This window comes from Nuphar pumila, chromosome 10 (assembly GCF_984573655.1).
Source record: "Nuphar pumila chromosome 10, dmNupPumi1.hap1.1, whole genome shotgun sequence".
In the NCBI taxonomy this organism is placed as follows: Eukaryota; Viridiplantae; Streptophyta; class Magnoliopsida; order Nymphaeales; family Nymphaeaceae; genus Nuphar; species Nuphar pumila.
In genome coordinates this window covers 84,746,803-84,770,285 of record NC_143258.1, presented here as the reverse complement: position 1 = coordinate 84,770,285, position 23,483 = coordinate 84,746,803, and the positions used below count along the sequence as shown (strand labels likewise).

Here is a 23,483-nt window from a genome sequence, read left to right as displayed (position 1 = left end):
TCCTCATGTCTGCAAACAGAAGCAACTCAAGAGATATGTATCAACCACATAAAAGAGAAAAAAAGAAAACATGAATAATTGCACATGTAAATGCTAATGCGACATGGGGGTCTCAAGATTAGACTACTCATATCATATATTTAGCTACTGGTTACACAATTTGTTGCTTGATTATAAATTGAGATGTATCTCCTGTACATTTTATTGAACATGGGATCATGGTTCTCTTTCCCCAATTCTTTTTCGTATATCCTAAGCTGAATTTGATCACTCAAACAGTCCATCTAAAAGGATGGATGGTACACTCTGTTTCAAACAAGACTGAAATGTTGACGTTCATCAAAACATAACCAGAATATAAAAGTAGGAATACATACCGGTAGACGCCATGGATGAAATTTGGATGCATAAGTGCTCATCGTTCTCCTCAGCCTATTAATGCCCATGATGAGCCCAGACCATTAAGTCGATGACGAGCAGGACCCTGAACCCAAAATGAGAAAAAAAGAAGACACCCTTTGGTTGTTCTCATCAAGCAACCAAGCCCCTTCTTATAGCATGTAGTGAGAGGCTATAGTGGGTGGTTACCCTACATGCGCAATTGCAATAACTACTGTAACACCCCAATTTTTATAACCTAAAAAATGGTGAAAATATATTTTTTTGAAATACTTTAATAAATACAGCAAAAAACTCAATATGTTTAAAATTTGGGGTGCTACTTTTCATGACCATTCATAACCTTACGATTATGAAAATTTAAAAGAAATAACTTTCAACATGTATAAAATAAATCAAAGTCCAAAACCATTCATAATTAATTATATTTGTCTTTTGAAATAAAACATTAATTAAATAATCAAAGTGCAAAATCTTTGAAGATATAGGAAGGATAGGCTCGGTCCCTGTCATAACCTCCCACCTTCGCATGCAAGCATTCACTCACTTTATGAAAAATATTAAATCATATAGGATAAAAAATAACATACCTCAGTAGGGTGTGACATACTAAACTCGTAAAACAGAATACAAAACAAGAATCTTATCTAACTTTTTATAATTTAAATATAAAGAATAACTCATACAACTACACAACTGACATGAGTGTACAACTTACGAAATTAGACTAGTATGCATCAATTAACTCATCCAAAGTAAATAAAATGCATGAGTAGTTAAAATGTATGAACTTATCAAATGCAGAAGCCACGAAATGCATGAACAAATTTTTATCTTTAATTACGTGTTCTTTCTTAAATAATGCATGCAATGCATACATATTAAGTTATCACTTCTTAACTCCATGGGTACAACACAGGCATAATACCTGGTTCAGGGCCGTGGCTCAGGCAATGTTTTACATACAAGGGTGACTTTGGCCTGAGCATACACCTTTCACTAGGAACAAGGTAAGGGACAATAATTCGAGAGAGATTCTCAACACCTTTAATCCTGATACATCAAATTTCACTCATGAGTTTCTTACCCTCTACGCTGCAGTCCATTACAGAGGTTTTTTCTATCTTCGTGGGTGAAAAAGAACAACCTTCCATGCTCAAATAGAGTTTCACAAAGTTAGATGTACCACTTGCTACTCTCTCAATAAGTATCTTTTGCTTGTGATATTTTATTGTTTTACTTGATCACTTAATGTCTTATATGATATCAAAAGAATTCAACCCATAACAAAGCAATTGATGTACTTATAAAGCATTGGCATTAAAACATTCTTTCATTCATGCTTTTAAACAAAAATATGTGCATATGCATAAATGTGAATCTCATTCATTACTTGGCATCCATCTATGCATACATGTCAACAACATCATAATCATATGAACTTTCATACAATTTCAGCAGGGATTCCATTAACATTCATAAACACATTACGCAATTCAAACTCTTCGGCTCTTTGCTTACGCATAACCCCTTTTTGGGTAAATATACTTATCATTGAACATACATGTATGCCTTATCAAAGACACATTATACCTTACATAAAATCAGACAGACTCATGCATACACATTTTGTTTATTGATTAAAAGAGAAGAATTTACACCAAACATAATGAACTACGCAAGTATTAGGGTTCGGTCCTTAGATCGGTTCTGATTTATGAAAGTCTCAATTCTGTTTGACTGTTATAGAGTTAATAAATTTTTTTTCAGTCAGTGAATAGAGTTGAGATTTTCAAAGATTTTAAAAAATTTTGTCAACTTTTTGTAGCCGCAAACCATTCATAAAAATTCATCCATATGAGGTAGTTACTACATATGTTTTATTACTGACATATATTTTCTGTTCTAATTGTCACAGAATCGTGCTCATTCCATGAGCAGAGCCCAAAATTTCACAAAAGATAGAAAATTTTGTTAGCTTATCAACGCAACAAACCTCTTATCAAAACTCCTTTGGATGATGGAGTTATAAGCATTTACTGGTCGGATGTGTAGCCAAAAAACTGTCATATCGGGTATATGCATTCGGGTTGGGCTAAACTGGATCACTCGAATCCGTACACTAGTATTTTTTTTACGTAAATTAATTTAAAAACTTAAATTAAAATGCACATGTAAGGCTAATATATTCTAAATTAGACAAATTGTGTTTTTTTCTCAACCGTTTGACCAGAAAAATAGCCCATCTTGATCATGGCTTAATTCCTCAGAATTAATTTTGGTAGAATACCAAATTAAACGAGTAAATCATAGAATTCACATATAATTAAAAAAAAAATATTATACAAAAATCACAGAATATACACATGAACATAATCTACCAACTACAAACAAAGATTGCATGTAACTAATTACGAAATTCATAGGCTTTACTAAATTTACCGTTTTTTTCTGAAAAACCCGATAAGACTAAATTCACAAAAACTAAATATTTTAACAATGAAAATTCTTTAAATTTTTATAGAACATCTACAATATCATATACTACTAACCCAATTCAAATTTTGCATAAAAATATTAGCCTAATTTACGTATTTTAAAAATTTATGGTTTTATTTTTTAAGAAAATGATTTTTGAGCAAGACTCATTTTCAAAAAGGGTTTTCTCTCAAAAAACAAATTTTTTTCATAGTTTGATAGCCCTAAGCCAAACCCACATATATGAGGGTTGGTTTAGGGTCTAAACATATGAAAAACCCATAGAATTTATACTATGAATTCCGTTTTGCAAGAGAAGTATAGATCTCCTACCTTAAATCGTCGAAAATAATATTGAAGTCATACGTGCATGCGATTCACAAAAGCCAGCTGGGTACCATGGTAGATTCCTCTTCTTGCAGCCTTACTTTCACCATTAATTAAGGTCGATCCTCCCTTAAGAAGAAGAAGAAAAAGAAAAAGGAAGAGAGAGCATTGAAGAAAGAGAGAGTTCAAACCAAATAGAAAGGGGCGTGAGCTCCCCTTTTATAGGTTCTAGGTTTCCCTTTATTTTATTTTTGTTTTAATCATGATGGCAATGTAGGGGTCATTCTGCCTACATTGCCTATATAGGAGTTCATACTACATGGACTCCCTCTTAATCAAGAGGGCCCACTACCCTCTTTCTTTAAACTTTTCATAAAGAAAACGTTATAGACCCCTCTTTCTCTTTCTTTAAACTTTCCATATCACTATTATTTTGTTTTGTTTTTTTTTAAATAGAAAATAACATGCTATCATAAGATCATGTTGTGTCTTTATAGCCAGAATTTGGTATTTTGTCTCAAAATCATGTTGTACTTGTTATACACATAAAATAACACACTTTCTAATATGATCACATTGATTTTTTTTCTTTTTTTATTTTATAAACAGCAAGAACTTGTTGTCTAATAAGATCACTGTTAATCTAATCTTGCATGTTTACTTTCTATTTACACAGATCTAAAGTAATCCACACAATAATATGATAATACATATATTAAATTATGATAAAAATTTGATCATACATTTTTGTTTTCGATTTACACATCTGAAATTTTTCACATCATAATAATTTGATAATGCACATATTATAACCTGATGAGATCTGACAATGTATTTCTATTTTTTGTTTGCCCAGATCTAAGTAACTTACATATTAGAAACATGATAGTGCACGTATTATAACAGAATGGGCATCAAATCATGTATATTTTTTACAACAAAAAAATAACATGTTTTCTAACATGAACAAATCACTATGCGTGACCCCAAATTTCATCAATCTGTCAAAACCCATTAAAATTTTTCCATGTGAACAAATCAATATGCATGACCACTGATTTCATCAATCTGACAAAATTGATTCAAAATTTTCTATATAAACAAATCAATATGTGTGAACATGTTTCTTTATACATAGGACTATTCAAAAACCTATTTGAACAGGGTAGATAGAAATAGACAGGTAACCAAATCAAGGCTGTATTATTTTCTTTTTTTTTACTGGGGTTGGACAGACCCATAACCATTCACGAATATTATCAGTGACCACGTATATGTATCAAATACATATATTTATGCTTCGAAGGTGTCCGAAAACACCCAACATGTTATATACGCACACAGATCGTGGGTACTTACAAATTATTAATGTTAACCTTTTTTTTATTAATTTCATAGTGTATCTAATGTTGTATAATAAAATTACAAGATGCCACTTTGAGATCTGTGCAACAAGAACTATCAAATCGAACCAACGTATCATATGTCTTATACTTATGACATGAGAAAAAGAATTAACTATATCCAACTCATAAGCTAAAGGACATTGTGATGAAGGTGGAGAAAGATGCTTGAACAAAATGAAACTAGCAATTTGGAAGACACTTTTGTTGATGAATGATACTAAATTCACAAGATCAACTTTATTATGGGAGACACCGAAATACTCTTTTAGTTTGGACATAAATATTATTTATATGAGACTTTTCTTTTTCTTTTTTTTCTTTTTTTTCTTTCCTTTTCCCATTCTTTCTTTCTTCTTTTTTTTGTCCAGCAATCTCTAATTGATGCCACCCACTTATGGAGTTTATTTTTTTAAAAATTGGCTACTTTTGATTTTGTCAACCCTTTACTTTATATTTTTGGTAAGTTTGATTTTAACTCTATTTTCAAACTTTTTTTTTGTTTTTACTAATTTAAACTTTAAATTAGGATGCCACATAGGATGGGATGACCCACCTATGGACTCCTACCATTTTATAAACTTTAGTTAATTTTTGAAATTCATTCTATCAAATTCAAGTTAAATTCATTTTAAATTACATTGAAATGTTTCATAAATTAATTTAGAATTCACCTGAAATGCTAATATATGAAATTTAATTAAATTCATGCCTAATTAAATTTCACAAATAACTTTTTAAAATCTTAAACTTTTAAATCATTTATTTTAATTCATTCCCTCAAGGCTAAATCTAAATTTTCCAAAAAGTATTTAGGAAAATATATTTTGAACTTCTAGAAAACCCTAGGTGTGTAGGGGTCATATTTTTTTTTTAACTTTAAAATTTTCAACTAAACCCTACAACCCGTTAGTGCATTGACTACCAAATTTAACATTTTTATTTATCATAAAGTAAAAAAAATATGAAAATTCAAGAAAAAATTTCAAAAAATTACAGTTATTACTTTAAAGTTCAATTTAAGATTTCAAATTCAATTTCAACAAAAAACTAAATTATTATTTATTTCAAACTTGAATTGACACTAAATCAAGTATTGATTTAGGTTCGGATCAAACTCTAATCTAATTATAATATTCGAGACAGTGATTAAATCTGAATTCAAATCTAAGTCCGATCAAAATTCAAATTCTCAATTCAAAATTCAAATTGATAAAACTCCAGAAATTGAAATCAAAATTCAATAAGACTTTAAATTAAATATAAACTTAGTTTGAATCTTGACTAATATTAAAACTCAAATTAAGTTTTCATTTAAGTTCAACTTAAATCCATATTAAATTTGATAAAAAATCAAAACCCTGATTCAAAATAAATTCTAAATTCAAAATTTATTCTGAATCTCAATTAATACTTGAATTATAATTAAATTTCTAACTTAAATTTGAATAATATTTTAGCCTTAATTCAATGTTATTTCTCAAAAAACATCTTAAATTACGGGTTTTACAACTGCCCTGTAACTTCTATGAGTTATGTCTTCCCATGATGTACCCATGTCAAACCGGGTCACATCAGGTTGAATTTGATCTATATTTCAACATTCTCCTACTTGACCCATTGACATAAAAAAATACTACATCAAGGTTTTACTATTATTTTGATTCAATTTTCATGTGGGTTCACATGCTATCCTTTATCATAAGAATGAATCATACGAGTCATGGAGATGAACACTTCTTTATAAAATATCATATTTTTATGCACTATAATATGATTAATTTTCAGTGTTTTAACATATTAAAATTACCTTTATGAATAGGTTGGTTTCTAACCCATTCTATTGGTCCCTTGATATTGTTATTCTACTATTCTCTACCCAAATGAACGATCCTTTATACAGAATCAACAATACACAAAGCCATAGAGAATTAATTTAGTTTCACAAATGTAATCACATATAACCATAATGTATTGTCATATATCAGAAGGAATCAAACAAACCCATCACCTTTACATGTTGAGAATATAATCTCGGTGCAAGCCCTTTAGTAAAGGGATCCACAGTCATTTCCTTCTTACTGATTATATTAATACATACTAAATGATTCTCAGTCCTTTCTTTAACAATAAAATATTTTAACTTAACGTGTCGACACGAGGTTGAGCTCTTATTGTTATTCAAGGACACAACAACTTTATTATTATAGAAGATCTTTAGTGGTCTCTCAATAGAGCCCATAATGAAATTTCTTATCCAAATAGCCTAAGTTGAAGTCTTGTATAGAGCAATGAATTCTGCCTCCGTGGTATGAATAGTAGTTGTAGACTGCTTTTCGTTTCTCCATGAGATGACACCACTTACTAATAGAAATATGTATCCAGTAGTTGACTTTATGTTGTCGAGACATCCTCCCAAGTCTGCATCAGTGTATCCAATGACCTCTAGGTGGTCAACCTTTTTGTAGGTCAGCATATAGTCCTTCATTTTTTTGTAAATAGTGCATGACTTTCTTCGTTGCTTTTTAGTGCATAATGACTGGATTAGACTGATATCTACCAATAATTCTCACAACAAATGCAATATCTTGTTGGGTGCAGGTCTGCATGTACTATAAATTTTCAACTGCTGAAGTATATGGGACAATTGTCATCTAAGTCTTTTCATTATCATCTTGAGGATAATCCTTTAGACTCAATTTGTCTCCTTTCTCAATGAATGTCGAACTAGGAGAATAATTCTTCATCCTATATCTTTTAAGAATTTTAAGGACATATTATTTCTAAGAGAGGCTAAGGACACCCTTAGTTCTATCATGATGGATCTTAATTTAAAGAACATATGTATCCTCACCCATATCCTTTATGTCAAAATGAGAAAAAAAATCTTTTAAATCATGTAATATGATCAAATCATTAGTTGCAAGAAGAATATCATCAATATATAAAACCAAAATTATGAACTTACTCCCACAAGCCTTAAGGTATATCTACTGATCAACAATGTTTTTAGTGAATCCAAAGTTCAAAATTACCTAATTGAACTTTTTATACCACTGGCGGGAGGCTTGTTTAAGTCGATAGATTGACTTCTTCAATTTGCAAACTAAATTATTCAAGTCATCTACACTGAAACCAGGAGGTTGTTGCATATACACCTAGTATTCCTGACCCCCCATTCAAGAAAATAGTTTTTATATTCATTTGATGTAGCTCTAAATCAAAATGAGCTACTAGGACCATGATTATCCTAAATGATTTCTTAGTTAAGACAGGAGAAACAATTTTATTATAATTAATGCTCTTCATTTGTGTGAAACCCTTTGCAATGAGCCTAGCCTTGTACCTCTCTACTTGTTTTTCAAAATCTGTCTTGGTCTTAAAGACCCACTTACAACCAACAAGTCTTACTCTATCAGGTCGAGGTACAAGATCTCACACTTGGTTCTTTGCCTTAGAATCAAACTCTTCTTTCATGACATTAATCAAACATGTTGATCTTTCACTTTCAATGACTTTCGCAAAGGTGAAAAAATCATCATCATTGTCTATGAAATCATTAGGATCTTACAAATACACCACATAATCTGAATGAGACCTCCATACAGGTGCTACAAGTGGTTCAAAATGAACCTCTGTATCTTGTTGTTGTTGTTGTTGTTGTATATACTCATCAACAACTTGTTCTATTTGGGATTGATATTCAATGACCAGATTTTTCCTAACATTAGCTAAAAGAACAATATAGGAAAAAAATAAGCCCTTATCATTCGCAGGTATGAAACCTAAATCCTACATTTTCTCAAATTTGAAACTTTGAGATGCATCTATTCCAACATAATTATTTTTAAAAAATCTTACTTTATCTATTTCTACTATCTGTAGTGTATGAGATGAACATTAAAACCTAAAACCCTTTGTTCTTTCTAGATAACCAATAAAAAATTTACTATTCGTACTAAGATCAAAGGCTTTTATATGTGAGTTATACAATTTAGCTTCAGCTTGACATTTTCATATACGAATATATGACAAAAAAGATTTTCTACCAATTCATAACTCGTAAGGAGTCTTTTGAACAATCTTCGTAGAAACCTTATTCAAATATGCAATACTGTCCAAAGAGCTTCACTCCACAAGATCAAGGGAAGGTTTGAGTGATTTAATAACACTCAAATATTTTTTTAAGCGTACGGTTTCTTCTTTTAGCTACACCATTCTGGTAAACACTACCAGGCATAATATATTGAGATACAATACCTTCCTTTTTTAGAAATTATGCTAATGACCCTTTATTTTTGTCCCATCTCTGTGAAATATCCATAATATTCGCCACCTTTGTCATACCTTACTACTTTAATGACTTTACTAGTCTGTTTCTCTATTTATTTCTTGAAGTCCTTAAAAACCTGGAAGGCTTTTGATTTTTCAAATAATAAGTAAAGATACATATACCATGAGTAATCATCTATAAAAGTGACAAAATATTTTTTCACCCGTATAATACGGGAAAAAAAACCCGTAAACATTCGTATACACGATTTTCATTTTTTCATTATTGTATTTAACATCTTTTTTATATGTGTTAGACTGCTTAGACTTTATGCAGTCAATACATGGTTTTATATCTGTGAAATCAAGGGATCAAAGAATTCTTTCTTTCATAAGTCTTTAGACTCTCTCTTTCGAGATGTATCATAACCTTCGATGCCAAAACAAATATGATTGATCCTCCTTTAGGATACGTTTGTTGTCAATTATTGTGTTCTCAACAGAGTGAGATTCTCAAGTTTAAAATTTGTTTTTCAAATGATACAAGCAATCACACACATATGCAAAACCTAAAATAATATAAATTTTAACAATAATAAGCTTGGAGTTTTCAAATTTAAAGATAAAACCGAACTTATCAAGTTTTGAAATTGAAATAAGGTTTCGACTATAGGTATCAATCAAATCCAAAATGAATCCCGACTCCAACACAACTCTGCAGGTCCCAATGTCCTTCGATGGTTGCAATGGCTAGAAGATTGCAAAACCAGGAAAAGTGAGGTGGGCCCATAACCCATTGTTGGGGTTCATCAAAATAGAACCGAAATGTAAAAGTAAGAATACATACCGGTAGACACCATGAATGAAATTTGCGTGCATGGGTGCTCGATGTTCTCCTCAACCTATCGATGCCCACGATGAGCCCAAGCCATCAAGTCGATGGTGAGTAGGACCCTGAACCCAAAATGAAAAAAAAAGAAGGTACCCTTTGGTTGTTTTCATCAAGCAACTAGGTCATTTCTTACAAACTTTTAAGAAAAGCCTATAGTGGTCACCCCTTAACTCCCATGATCCCATGTCAAACCGGGTCACATCGTGTTGAATACAATCCATATTGGAAAAACATAGCATGTTTTTGTTAGTTGGTTTGCAACTCAACCTTTTAGAGGATATTAAAAGCAAACACACACATAGAGAGAACCATTAGCCTCGTTTTTTTATATCGTAGCCTTTGATTTCCCCTGCTTCTCTCAACGTGTCCTTCCACTCCACCATATTCTCGTCCAATCCTTCTGATTCCTCACATCACGAGGTTCAACCTCATAGAACACGGGAAGGATCAACCATTTGCAGTCAACCATCTTTGCGATCTCCGTAAGGCAGAATCTGCACTCTATGTAGCACTTGGAGAAGATGGGTATGAGGATCTGCGACCTCTCGATGGCTTTGAATATCTCCTCCATCCTTCCCACCTTGTTCGAGCTCCGCTGGTCCATGTAGAAAGCACGAACATCACGCTGACTGAAGGCCTTGTACAGATCTCTAGTGAAACCATCGAGCCTGTCTTCCCATCTGAAGCTGAGAAAGACGTGGAACTCGAACTGGGGAGGGTCCAACGATGACATGAGGAAGCGGGTGCAGCTACAACACACTCCATCGCTCTTCTTTATCCTTTTATTCTCTGGTCTTCTCTTCGTTCTCCCATATAAGGGGAGGTCATGGCATTATTAGGGGATGGCGATTCTGTTGAACTTCAGTGATGGGCGGTCGAAGTCGAAGTTGGAATCCTAAAGCCACAAGCTCTGTTTGGGAGCTATGGATTTCACATATGAAGTAAAAATCATGGGTTTGGCACTTCCGCATTTGTTTTGGATAGTTTTAGTCATTCTCTTCACATTTTCCATGAAAAGTGTTTGAGAAGCTTGATAATACCTATGGCTGTCAACGAGCCGGGTTAGGGTTGAACCGGACCTGCCTATATAACTAATAACCGGGTTCGGCTTTTGCCAGGTTACAAAATTAAAATCTCAAATCCAGACTTAGATAATTTCAGAAATTTATTTTTATGAAAAATATATATAAAATACTCAAGTCAGGTACCCGGCAAAAAGGCCGGGTTCGGGTACTTGACAACTCGACCAACATATTGTTGGGGTCGGATTGGAGTCGACCCAAATATTATTCAGGTCAGCAATTTCCATGTTCATAATTAGAAATTCAGGTTCAATTGGAGTCAGGTACTAGATACAAACAGGATACGTAGTAACTATAAAGCTTCCACCATTACTGCATTCTATTTTCGCCATCGTCATCACTGCTAATTTCTTTTACTACCACTCTCGATACTTTTATTTACTATCATCAATACTTCCACTACCTCTATCACTATTATCAACACCATCCTACCTAGGGGTGGCAATCGGGTCTGGTCGGCGGGTTGGTGGGTCGGGTTAACGGGTTGGTGCATCAGAATATCTCAACATGAACACGACCCGTTTATTAAACGGGTCGGATGTGGCAAACACGAATGTTGATCCATTTATTAAACGGGTAACCCGACATAGTTAACTCGTTTAATAAACGGGTTGGGTCGACACGACACAATTACATGACACGGTGACCTGTTTATTAAACGGGTCGACCCGATAACATAGACGCGATAACCGACTATATATATAAACGGGTTACAGGTTGACGGGTTCGTGTAAACGGGTTGACCTGCCCGCCTAACCCATTTATTAAATAGGTCAAACAGGTTGGAGGGTTGGCATACCTCTAACACGAACATGACCCGTTTAATAAACGGGTTAGGTGGGTCGACCCATTTACAACACAAACCCGTTTAAGCCAAACCCTAACCCGGCTAAGAAGCGGGTTGGCGGGTTGGGTCAGATTTTGCCACCCCTAATCCTACTGTCCCTTTTTTCGCTATCATTTTTATTGTTCATGTTTTACTACCATCACTCCTTTCCATTGCTGTCATCAATATTTATTAATATTGTTCTTTCAACGCCACCAGAACCATCACCATCACCACCACCACCACCACCACCACCACCACCACCTCTTTGAATGAGAGAAAATACTGGTTGGATGACAAGAAAAATGCTGGTTGCATAAATATTTTATCTTTATGATCCTATCCAAGTGGAGCAGCTAGACCTTCTTGAAGCTTGGTTTCTTGTCATGAGCTCATTGTGAGTTGACCTAAATCAATTCAAATTATGAGCAGTGTAGATCATTTACTAACTATTGCTAAGATGGCGTTGATGAAGTCGCGGCTCAAAATAGCTTGGTGGCATGTAGCAATGACACTTTTAAAAGCAATCAGTTGGTCTTAGCTGAGAACTCTCGGGTGCAGGAAGGTGAGTTTGTGGGAATCAGATTAGGTCATAGAACATGAGCGTTTTTTCTCATGCTGACATCGTGGGCATCCGATTTGCATTTAAAAAAAAAGCTCAAAAGTCAACAAAACCTCGTGGTATTCATCCAAAATGCAAACAGACGGCCATGATGTCGACATGAGCAAAAACGCTCAAGTTCAGCGTGACCTGATCTGCTTCTGAGTTTGTGTGCACCAGAAAACAAGGGGTTTCCTCAGAAATGCATGCCCGTCGATGCATTTTTACGGGGCCCACACTGCCAATACAAACAAGTGAACTTCTTTCCACACTGAAAGAGGTCCCAAAATCTACGCTCCCCCTTTTTGACGGAAACCATTCCCGCGTGTGTGTGTGGGGGGTGGGGGGTGGGGGGTGGGGGGGGGGAACGCGCCCCACGGAGCTCTCTTCCTCGGTACAAACATCCCCGCCTTACACTGAGATGATTGACCACCACGACGCTCTCACTTAGAGCAGCTTCAGAGGATAAAGGAAGAAGGTAGAGGAAGAAGAAGAGTTGAAGACCAGAGACTAATCAAGGTATATGAAAACCCAGGTTAGAACAGCGGTCCATTGACCACGCCATTTGCACGTACCCATTAAGGCAAAACCGGCAGCATGCACACATCACCCTCTGAACGTGCCCAGAGACATTGAGGCTAGCCATTTGGGCCAAGTCGCATGCTAAAAAACGATCAGAAATAGGCCTTTGACCAATTGATCAATTTTTAGGACGTTTTGGTTTTAAAGACTTTGTTTAGGGAGTTCAAAATGGTAAAACCTGCACCGAAGTGCAGTGAAAAGTTAAAAAAGATAAAAAAACAAGTGAAGAAGCGGTTCCCCATTTTGATTAACCGCTCCTCCATTTAAGGAGAAGGGAAATCGTGGGCAGTTTCTCCCCCACGTATGTAAGGGGGAAACTCCCACAATAAGAGGAAGGGGTTTCTCAATTTAAGAGAAACAGCACACCTCTCTCTCTCTCTCTCTCTCTCATTACTTCTCACAAAGAGGGAAGTGATAGAGATAGAAGAGGGTGAGTTTGAGAGAATGAGAGAGAAGGAGCTGCCACCGACAAGTAATGACCCCCTTTTTGCTATTGGCTTTAAGAGAGACAGCACCGGCAATCAGTGGTTCCTGATACCGGTCAGGAACCAGGGAGAGAGAGAGCTGGCAACTAGTGGTTGTCGACGTTCTTGGTAGAAGAAGGAAACCGACAACCATTGGTTATCAGCTTCTGCGGAAAAAAGAAAGATAACGGACATCTCGGTCGTTCTCAGTTGAGAGCCCGACAGATTCAGTCTAGACCAAGTTAGGTCAGGCTGAGGACCGACTCGGTTCAGTTGCAGCTCATGCCGAGTTTAGTCTAAGAATAAAAAAATGGTTCTTTCAATCATATGCCGAACCGATTTGATCTGGTCTTGACCCATTTGACTCAACCTGATTGAACTGATCTGAGTGTGAACCCAAAACTGAGGAAAAGCTTAGTTCTAAAGTTCAAAGACCAAACCTATTGCATGTACTAACATGTAAATTAGCAGGATCTTAACTGGATATCTAAGTGAAGAGGTTGGTTCAACTTGGGCCTTAACAAGAAATCCAGCTGGCCAAGGAAATTTTACAAACTATTAGTCACTGTTGCAAATGTTAAGTACAAAAAATTACTTACACGTCACAATTACACAATCCAAAACATGCTCTCCACTAAAAAAATCTTGTTTTATATCAATATATTGATTATTATCCCATTCTTTCATTTTTTTAAAAATCTCATGCTTCTCTGAATCATTCCCAAACCTTACTTTTGTATTAATCTTCTACCTTAACCAGACGTAAACTCAACCCTATAGGCATTTTTCTATGAAATCTTGACATACATTCGGTTCGACATAGTTGCGGTAATAAGGAGATTTTTAATGAAAGTGACTGTCACAAGTGCTTATGAGGATTAGAAACACATGCACATTTGACTACCATAGACATAAATTCCTATTGATTATAGCATCTAAAATCTAAGAATTTGAAGCATTAATCTGAAATGAAAAAGGCACTTAACAGAAATGCTAGAAACTCAACCCAAACCCTACTTGGAGTTTACCAGAACCCTAATCTGCGAAAAATCACACAAAATCCAGGAAATGAAACACTAATGCAAGAATAATTGCCAAACTGAAAAATGCAGAAACCCAAAACCATAAATTGCAAAAAAAATCACTTATAGTTCACCCAAATACTATATATCAAAATCCTTGCAACTCGTGCTTTTCAAGCCTAAAAATGATCCACCTCAGAAAACGAAGAGCATAACCCTTCAAGCCTTCATGGTAACTAACAAAAGACAAAAGACAAATTGAGTCTGAACTATGTGAATCAAGTATAAATTTCTTCACCAAATTGAGTCGAAGGAAGTTCTTTACTGTTATATTTGCCACCCTCAACGCTTTGTAAAATCTTTATTTCTTCAACAAATTGAGTTGAACCATTTTATGAAATTCTATAAATTTTGAATATAACTCAAAATTAAACTTCAAAGAAAAAAAAACTCATCCACAAAAATAACATAAAACTTAAATTTTTGATATGATACTATGAGCACCGGTCCCCGTAAATCTGTATGAATTTTTCTAAACATTTTATTGCAATGTTCATCTACCGGTAAGAAAGAAATTCTACTTATCTTACCAAGTTGACAGCTTGAACAAACTGAAAATTTTAAAGAGTTCTGCCTCATATCAATGTCATTATTGCTACTAAGAAAATCAACTACCACCTTGTGAACATGCCCTAATCTAGCATGCCACACTTTATTATCTGTTGATTTGCATCTAGATGAAAATAAAACCTCCTTTACTTTTGGCTGCAATCCATAAAGATCTCCCAATCTACTCCCTATTATTACCACCTTGCGAGTCATGTTGCCCTTAATCACAAATTCATCATTTTTACTTATTCAAAAGTTACAAATTCACCGAAAGAAAGATCCTTGTTGAATGATTATATTCAAGGCTGTAAAAATATATGTGACGAGCTTGCTGCCATAGGCAAGGTCATTGAAGACCATGAAAAGATCTTCTGGTTTCTGCCTGGGTTAGGAAGTGGTTATATGGTATTTGACTACAATGCTCAAACCACCAACTCCACCCTATCATGAAGTCATGGCCCTACTTCAAGGACATGAAACTATGAGAGGCTTTCATAGTGGTGAAGAAAACACAAATTACAATACTGCATTTATGGGTCAACGTGTAAATAATCAAAGGTTTAGAAATAGTAGAAAGAAACAACAATTCACCTCGAAGGGTTGAGGGTTTAGTCCTGTAGGTCAGTCAAGTAGAGCTATTCAGAATCAAAACAAAGATGGAGGCAAATAAAATGACCAAAATGTTTAAAAGAGCAATCTAAACCAAACAGAACCCCTCCAGACAGAATAAAGATAGGGAGTGATTTGTCATAAACAGAATCACAATGCCTTGAATTGTTGGCATCGTTTCAATCAGTCTTATCAAGATGATGATATTCCACAAACACTAACAACCATGAACATTTCTGACAATCAAGATCAGGCCTGGTTCTCAGACACTGGGACATCCTCCCATGTTATAGCAAATTGGGGTAATCTCATAAACTTATCTAATTTTTTTGGTCCTGAAAATATTATGGTAGGTAATGGAGAAAAATTAAACATCACTCACGTTGAAACTTGGGGGTAAATGCCTAGCTCTTGATAATGTCCTGGTAAAAAAAGAATCCAATTTTTATTAATCAACTTACTCTTGTCTTAGATGTGTAGGCAAAGGACGTAAGGAAAGCCTTCCAGACTTCACATGATGTCTCCAGTCTAACAACCACTCCAAAGACCTCTTCTGAGATCTCGATAATCCAAGCCCTTAGGAGTCTATCAGATTTTTGCCAAGCTAGAAAATCTGGATTCGGTGAACTTTGTTCACTTTCAGGAGTTTGAATCAAGGGGGGTATTGCTCGTTGATGAAACCAGTAATATCTTGGCTTTCTATTAGGCCAAGCAATTGGGTTTTGCATAAAAGAAAATTTGAGTGATTTAATTTCAACGTTATAAAGTTTGCAACATTAAATGTGAAGGAATAGAGATATTTAGGAGAAGATTGAGAAGCCATACCTAAAATAACGAAACTCCTTACACACGTTAATAGACACACACAGATGACACCAGGAGAATGTGCTCTGATACCATGAAAGCACTTGTACACAACACTATTGTGCGCTGAAGATAAAGCACTAGAGTATCACACGACTGAACCAGAAGAAAAGCAAAAGGAAATTCACACTGTGCACTCGATGTACGTGGTTTAGTGAATCACTTACACCCACAGTAAAGGTTATCACCCTATCTCTCGTACTTGAGAGAGAGAGAGAGAGAGTCCAACAAGTGTTATTTATATTGTTTGGTTATAATAAAACTATTTTGAAATTTTTTACTTTTGTCTGCTCCTACATTAGGGAGAGATGTCTCCTCATATTTGGTACAACTCATCACATTTGGTAGTTGCTGATAAGGTACCAACTTTCTAGAAGATATGGTTGATCCTTCAAATGTACTGGTCGATCTTCCAAATGAGGCTTCTAGAGATAACATTTTAACATACTCATTAGACTCATTTGATTTACCAGATAAGATAACATCTGGCTCCACTTTAACAGACTTAATTTGATTTACCAGATAAGATAATGTCTGGCTCCTCATTTGGTGTAACATCTTTTGAACTGCCAATGACCTTTGAGCTGGATCTAACTACTTTTGACCTAGGCCCATCTTTGATCTCAGATACAGATCCTTCATCAGATTGGATTTGTTGTTGTAAGCTGCAAATTTTTGATATTTTATGATAAATAACAGTAAATTTAAGGCTAAAATATTATTTAAAATTAAGATGAAAATTAAATTATAATTTAAGCATTTATTAGGAATCATAATAAATTTTAAGTTAAGAATTTATTCTGAATTAAGGTTCCGATTTTATTCGAATTTAATCTGGGTTTAAGTTGAACTTAATTGAAATTTAATTTGAGTTTTAATAATAGTCAGGATTCAAATTAAATGTATATGTCAATTTGGAGTCTTATTGAACTCAAGTTTTCAAATTTCTGGAGTTTACCAAATTTTGATTTTGATTTGGGAAATTGAATCCAGATCGGATTTGGATTTAATGAATATATCTTGAATATTATAATTAGATTTGAGTTTGATTCTAATCTAAATCAAGAATTAATTGAATGTTAATTCAAGTTTGAAATATATAATATTTTGGATTTTTGTTTGGAATCTTAAATGAAATTTAAAGGTAATACCTGTAAATTCTTTAAGGTATTTTTAATAAATAAAATAATATTGATGATGAATTTTATGAGAAAGAAGTGTAGAAATATAAATTAACTTAAGGTGAATTATAAGCAACATCTTATAAAAAATCAAAGTTGATTCGAGTTGATTTTAGTGAAATTCGCATTTAGAATCGAATTTATGAAAAAATAAAATTTAATAAAATAACCGGTAAATTTCATCAAAATAAAGTCAAATAGAATTTCAGACGAATTTATGATAATTTGATAGGTATATAATATAAATTTAATAAATTTGAATTTAGTTTTATGAGTTTAAAATCTAATTAATAAAAAAATAAAATAAAATATTCAAAACGACAATGGGTGCTGCTGACCTTGGTGGAAATCGCTTTTGAGGTTCATTTATGAGAAAACAATATTTTTAGAAAAGAAATTAAATAATCTAGATAAATTGAATATGATAATTTGAACTAAGTGTCATATCATAGTTTATGTAAAATTTAGAAAAATATATCAAACATATGAAATACACCCACACTCCCAAGGGTCTCATCGACCCTAATGAATTCTTTTTCTCAAAAATTATTTCTAAAGAATTTCAAAATCCTTCAAAAAAAATATAACACATAACTAATACACATCAAAAATTTTAATAGAGGACACACACCTACATTTGAACCTAATTTAGTGTCATTTCTCCTAATTTTACATTTTATTTTTTGAAATAAATAAATTCCAAATTTCAACTTAATTAATTAAGAATTTATTTAGTGGAATGGAACTTGTAATTTAACTAAAGTTTGTAAATGAGTAGGAGTCCATAGGTGGGCCGTCCCATCCTATGTGGCACTCCATTTTAACCTTTAAAAAGATAAATTAAAAATAAAGCTTTAAAATCAAGTTATATTAAAACTTACCAAAGCGCAAGACAAATTTTGAAAAGTCAAAACTTGCCTTTTCTCTATTAGAGGCCTCGTTAAGAGGGGTGTCCCCTCCTAAATGATTCTAGGAGGGAGATGGGTAGACTAAAAAAAATAGTAATTTTATGAAAAAAGAAATAGGAAAAAGGAAAGAAAAAAAATCTACATTAAGTCAAACTTGCTTGCTAAGCAAGCAAGTTTGACCCCATAAGGGGCTGTCGTCCAACCTTCGGAGAGTCATATTTCACATAATGTACATGTTAATACATTATGTGAGTTAATAACATAATCTAAGAAAAAAAAAAGAGAAACTAAAACCTAACCCTAGGCTTGGAAATTTTCTAAGCTGAATACCCACCATACAGTGGGACGTCCCACCCTAGTGGGGCCCATTAGCTATGGCTGTGACCTCTTTAAGAAGCCAGCCAATAAGTAGCTAAATATATTATTGTATACAAAAAAAGATATTTTTATAATAAGCATTAAACAATAAATAAGGAAAAAAGAGTTTTAAGGAAAGAGGATTTTTGGAAGATTGTGGTGCTAAAATCTATGTACAATGGCTCTAGGTCAAGCTGCACATATTGCTATTCCAATGTCATTAGTTAGCAATCTTGCGTTGATATTTGGAGTAATTGTAGAGAACAAGAAGGTTTTCTTTTTTCTAGACTTAAGAAATAAAACATTTTTCGCATGTCACACATTTTACACATTTCTTTTCTAGCTTTAAAATATATATATTTATATTTAATGATTTTCACAACTTTTGTTCTATCATTAAATTTTTTATGTTTATAGCAAATGAGGCTCATATTGCATTCGTACCAATCGTTTAAAGTAATAATTCATCCTGAGTTCATATTACACATAGATGCACGAAGTAAGAATGAAAAAAAAAGAAAACATTAAGTGAAAAAAAAAATATCTTACATGCACACCCTCATATCATAATATTCATATTTTTAAGTTTTCATATTCTTATATAGCATAGAGTTCCATGAAGCCTAATAAGTACAAGTAATATAGTTCATAAGGATAACCTAATATAGGTTGCCTCATATTTAGTTTCTCCTACATGCTTCCTATTACGTGCTTTTTTTTAGAAAGTGGAAACCGTAGTAACTCTAAATCTTTGCTTTCTAAATAATTGCATGCTTATTGCTAATTTTTAAGCTATGTAGTGGTGATTACACCTTAGCAATGATTTTTTGGTCCCATAAGACGCACGGGGTTTGTTCTCTCTCTCTCTCTCTCTCTCTCTCTCTCTCTCTCTCCCTCTCTCTCTCTCTCTCATTCCTTTCTTTTTCTCCTCTTCTTTTCTTTTGGATTTTCTTCTTTCTCTTTCTTCACAACAAGGAGGTTTAGACCTCAACATGAACTAGGTTGAGCTTCAAGCTACAACCACCACACGAAGCGGAGGAGCCGATTCAATAAAAAATATATTTTTTTCAACTAAAAAAGGCATTTTCGCAAAAGAGGTAGGGGTTTTTATTTTCTACAAGTAAATCGAAACTCATAGGCACAAGTTCTTTTGATTTTTCATAAGGACATACCCTATACCATGCCTCCCACACGTGGCTTTGACGTAGGGTTGATGAAATATAAGATAGAGAGATTTTTCGAAAGAAAACCCCCTCTAAAAATTGATTTCCCCAAAATCAAGTTCAAGGACCTGATTTAAACTTTGATAAAAGAAAAAACAATAGAAATTTATATAAGAATTTATATTGGACTCAATAGAAAAGGGTTGATTTTGATTTTTTTTAGAAGAAATCGATTCACCCCTAAAAGTAGCCAAAGTATTGAATAAAAAATGAGAAAAAACTAGGTATGGATGCTATTGATTTTATCAGAAATAAAATCTTCAATTTTTGAAAAATACATATATTATCTAATTATTTTTTTGCAAATTTCAGTTAGAAATTGTAGTTGATATTCATGAGAATATACTGTAATGATTTGCATGATTTTTCTTATTTTTGTCATGAAAAAAATTCATGTTTTTATAGGCTTCATTGCAAGTTTTACCGAAACTATTTATGAGGAAATAGGCTTCGAAGAGACGAGTTTGTTTTCTAACCTAACAGCTGCAAAAACGATATTTGTTCAAGGTAGATTTGTTAAAAATAGTGTAGTGTGGTTTTTTTGAATTTTATCAACATGTTCATGTGAAAATATTTTGGAATATGAATTCGGGTGGTTTGTTTTGGCCTACCTGAATACATATTTTTCGTCAATACATATTTTTATCCTGACACTCGATCGGTAAATCATTGGTATCCTTTTGTCTGAAGAAGTTTTTACGAATGGTTTGTTGCGTTGGAAAGCTAACAAAATTTTACAGCTTCTATAAAATTTGAGCTATGTTCATGAACTGAGCACTGTTATGTGACAGTCGAAACAAAAAAGTATAGGTCTGCACTAAATTATTTGTAACTCCCTCGTTCGGATGAATTTTTATAAGTGATTTATGGCATCGAAAAAGTGACAAAATCTCATACAAACTGTGAAAATTGCAACTCTGTTCGATGACTGTAGAATTTTCTATAACTTCTATAACAATCAGACAGAGTTAGGTTTTCGCAAGTTTAGAACCGGTTTAAGAACCGACTATTGAATACTTGCGAATTTTATGCATTTGTATGTGTGCCTTTGCAAATGAATAGTAGACTGTTTATGTACTATAATAAGTAAATTTTATGCAAAGACTTATGTTTCATTCATGGGGCATGAACTGAATGATAAGTGAATGCATAAGCATGCCTTTACGACTTCTCGCTAATTTAGGGACCAAAGTGTCTGCCTTGTGAATTAAATGTGAATGTTTAATGACTCCAACATGATATTTTTATATGTGACTGTCATGTACATGATGATGATGATGTGAATGATTTGATGCATTTTAGTGTAAAAGGAAGTTCATTGCTTCAATTGTGCAAATATGCTTAAAACTGAAATGAGAGAAGCATGAGCAATGATATTGAAAACGTATGTTTCAAAATGTGCATCCATAAACACTGAAGAGGTTGAATCCCTTAAGTGAATTCTTATGTAAGTATTGCATATAAAGTAATTAACTTAAAAGTTTAAGCATGTAATACTAAAAGATCAGCATTTACTAAGAGAAGGTAAGTGATACTAGTCTCGCTTCGTAGGCATCGAAATCGAGCACATAAAGTTGCTCCTCTCCAACCACGAAAATAGGAGAACCCTCTACATTAGACTACAACATGAAGGATACAAAATCTCATGAGTAAAGTCTGATGCATCAGGATGGTAATGTGAAACATTCTTACACTTTTGACGTTCCTCACCTGAATGGTGCCTGGCCAGGCCAAAGGCACCCTTGTTCGAAAATACTGTTTGCATCATGGCCTTGACCCAGGACTACTGACTGTGTTTATACCTATAGAGATAAGAATTAGAACCTAATTTGACTATGCATTAGATAGGCATGTCATGCATCATATAAGAAAGAAAATTTAATTAAAGATAATAAATGACTCATGCATAAAGTCAACTTCTGCAATGGTAAGTGCATGCATTATTAACTGTTCATGCATCTTTAATCATTTGTATTTAAGTGAATGATTGATTCAAAATAATTTCGTGAAAGCCTACTTCAGTGACTTGTTAGACATGAGAGCATATAAATTTTGATGTAATTAGTTTTATTTGAATGTATGAAAGATAGAAGTGATTCCTGCTGACTTATTTCCAATTTATGTGTTCTGAATAGCTCTACCCTACCAAGACATTATTTGTCTGACCCTATTGATTTTAAATATTTTCAGGTAGCGAGTGAAATCACATGCGATGGCAGGAGGTTGCGATTGAAACCGAGCCAAGGCTTTCCCACTCTTTTGATTGTTTTGGATTGTGATTATTTTATGATGCTCAAGACTCTGATTATTATTGAAAAGGGTTATTATTATTATTCAAATGTAATAGATATTTATTTGATTTATGAATGTTTAATTTTTTAAATTAAATGCATGTATATAAATGAATGTGATCGAGAAGTAACGCATAAGTTTTTGTCTTGTTTGAAATTTTCACTATAATTTTATAAAAGTATTTCAAAAAAAATTACAATTTTCAGGATACAAAATTTGTGGTGTTATAGTTGTTGTCTATCCGCTCCTTTCAAACCAAGATCAATTAGACTCATGCATCCGCTAAGAGTCAATACATATAGCTTCTTCAAATGTGAACTCAAGTTTTTTACAAAGAACTGCAGTTTGAGGCATCAAGCTTGAGTAGAGAAGAAGGGAGCTCGGGAAGAGACAATAGCTCCCTTCAACCAACTAAAGTGACTTCCTTTAGCTGAGAAAGGCTATTCATGCTTGGTGGTAGGCTGCAGAAATTGTGGGCATCTAGTCTCATTAGTCGCAACTAAGACAAGTTCCCAAAATCAGTAGGAATCATATCCAAACTACATGTGCATCTAGTACCTCTAAGGTGTGCAATTGAGTGAAGCTAGAAGGAAGGCTGGTAAGCTGAGGATTGTACCTTAGGCCAAGAAATTTCAATGTTGAGAGATGTCCAAATTTTTCCTTTGTGAGTTCTTTGATCTTAGAAAGGCAGGGACTTGATGTGATTATTTGTTAAACTATTATGAGGTTACTCTGTTAGAAAATGGTGTGGGCCTATATACACTGAACCACACATCGTAAGTCTGTATTAGGTTTATGCTTGGTTCATGTGGTCTAATTCAGATGGGCTTTATGGTATCTCAGATGGTATGAAAAACTATGTGGAGAGACCTGCTCTGTCTAAAACTCTATAATGGGTTGAGTTGAGACAAAGTCCTAAATACATTAGGTTGTGGTCCCCAAACCTTATATTAAGGCCCTCCCTCTTCAAATTCCCCATTATCAGAAGAAGATTCAATCTTTCTCATCAGGTTTAGAGAAAGAAAAATGGCTAATATACAGGTTTTGTAAGATCATACCCCTTAATGATCAACCGGAGCACTATGGATTCAG

At 33.7% G+C, this 23,483-nt stretch overlaps 1 protein-coding gene across 1 annotated transcript; it reads right to left on the bottom strand.

The window, feature by feature from the left end:
• Window positions 1-10,129: 10,129 nt before the first annotated feature.
• Window positions 10,130-10,504, bottom strand: LOC149827135 (TMV resistance protein N-like). The gene has a single exon (XM_090018444.1). The coding sequence runs from the start codon at window positions 10,502-10,504 to the stop codon at window positions 10,130-10,132; it is 375 nt and encodes a 124-aa protein (XP_089874570.1).
• Window positions 10,505-23,483: the final 12,979 nt, after the last annotated feature.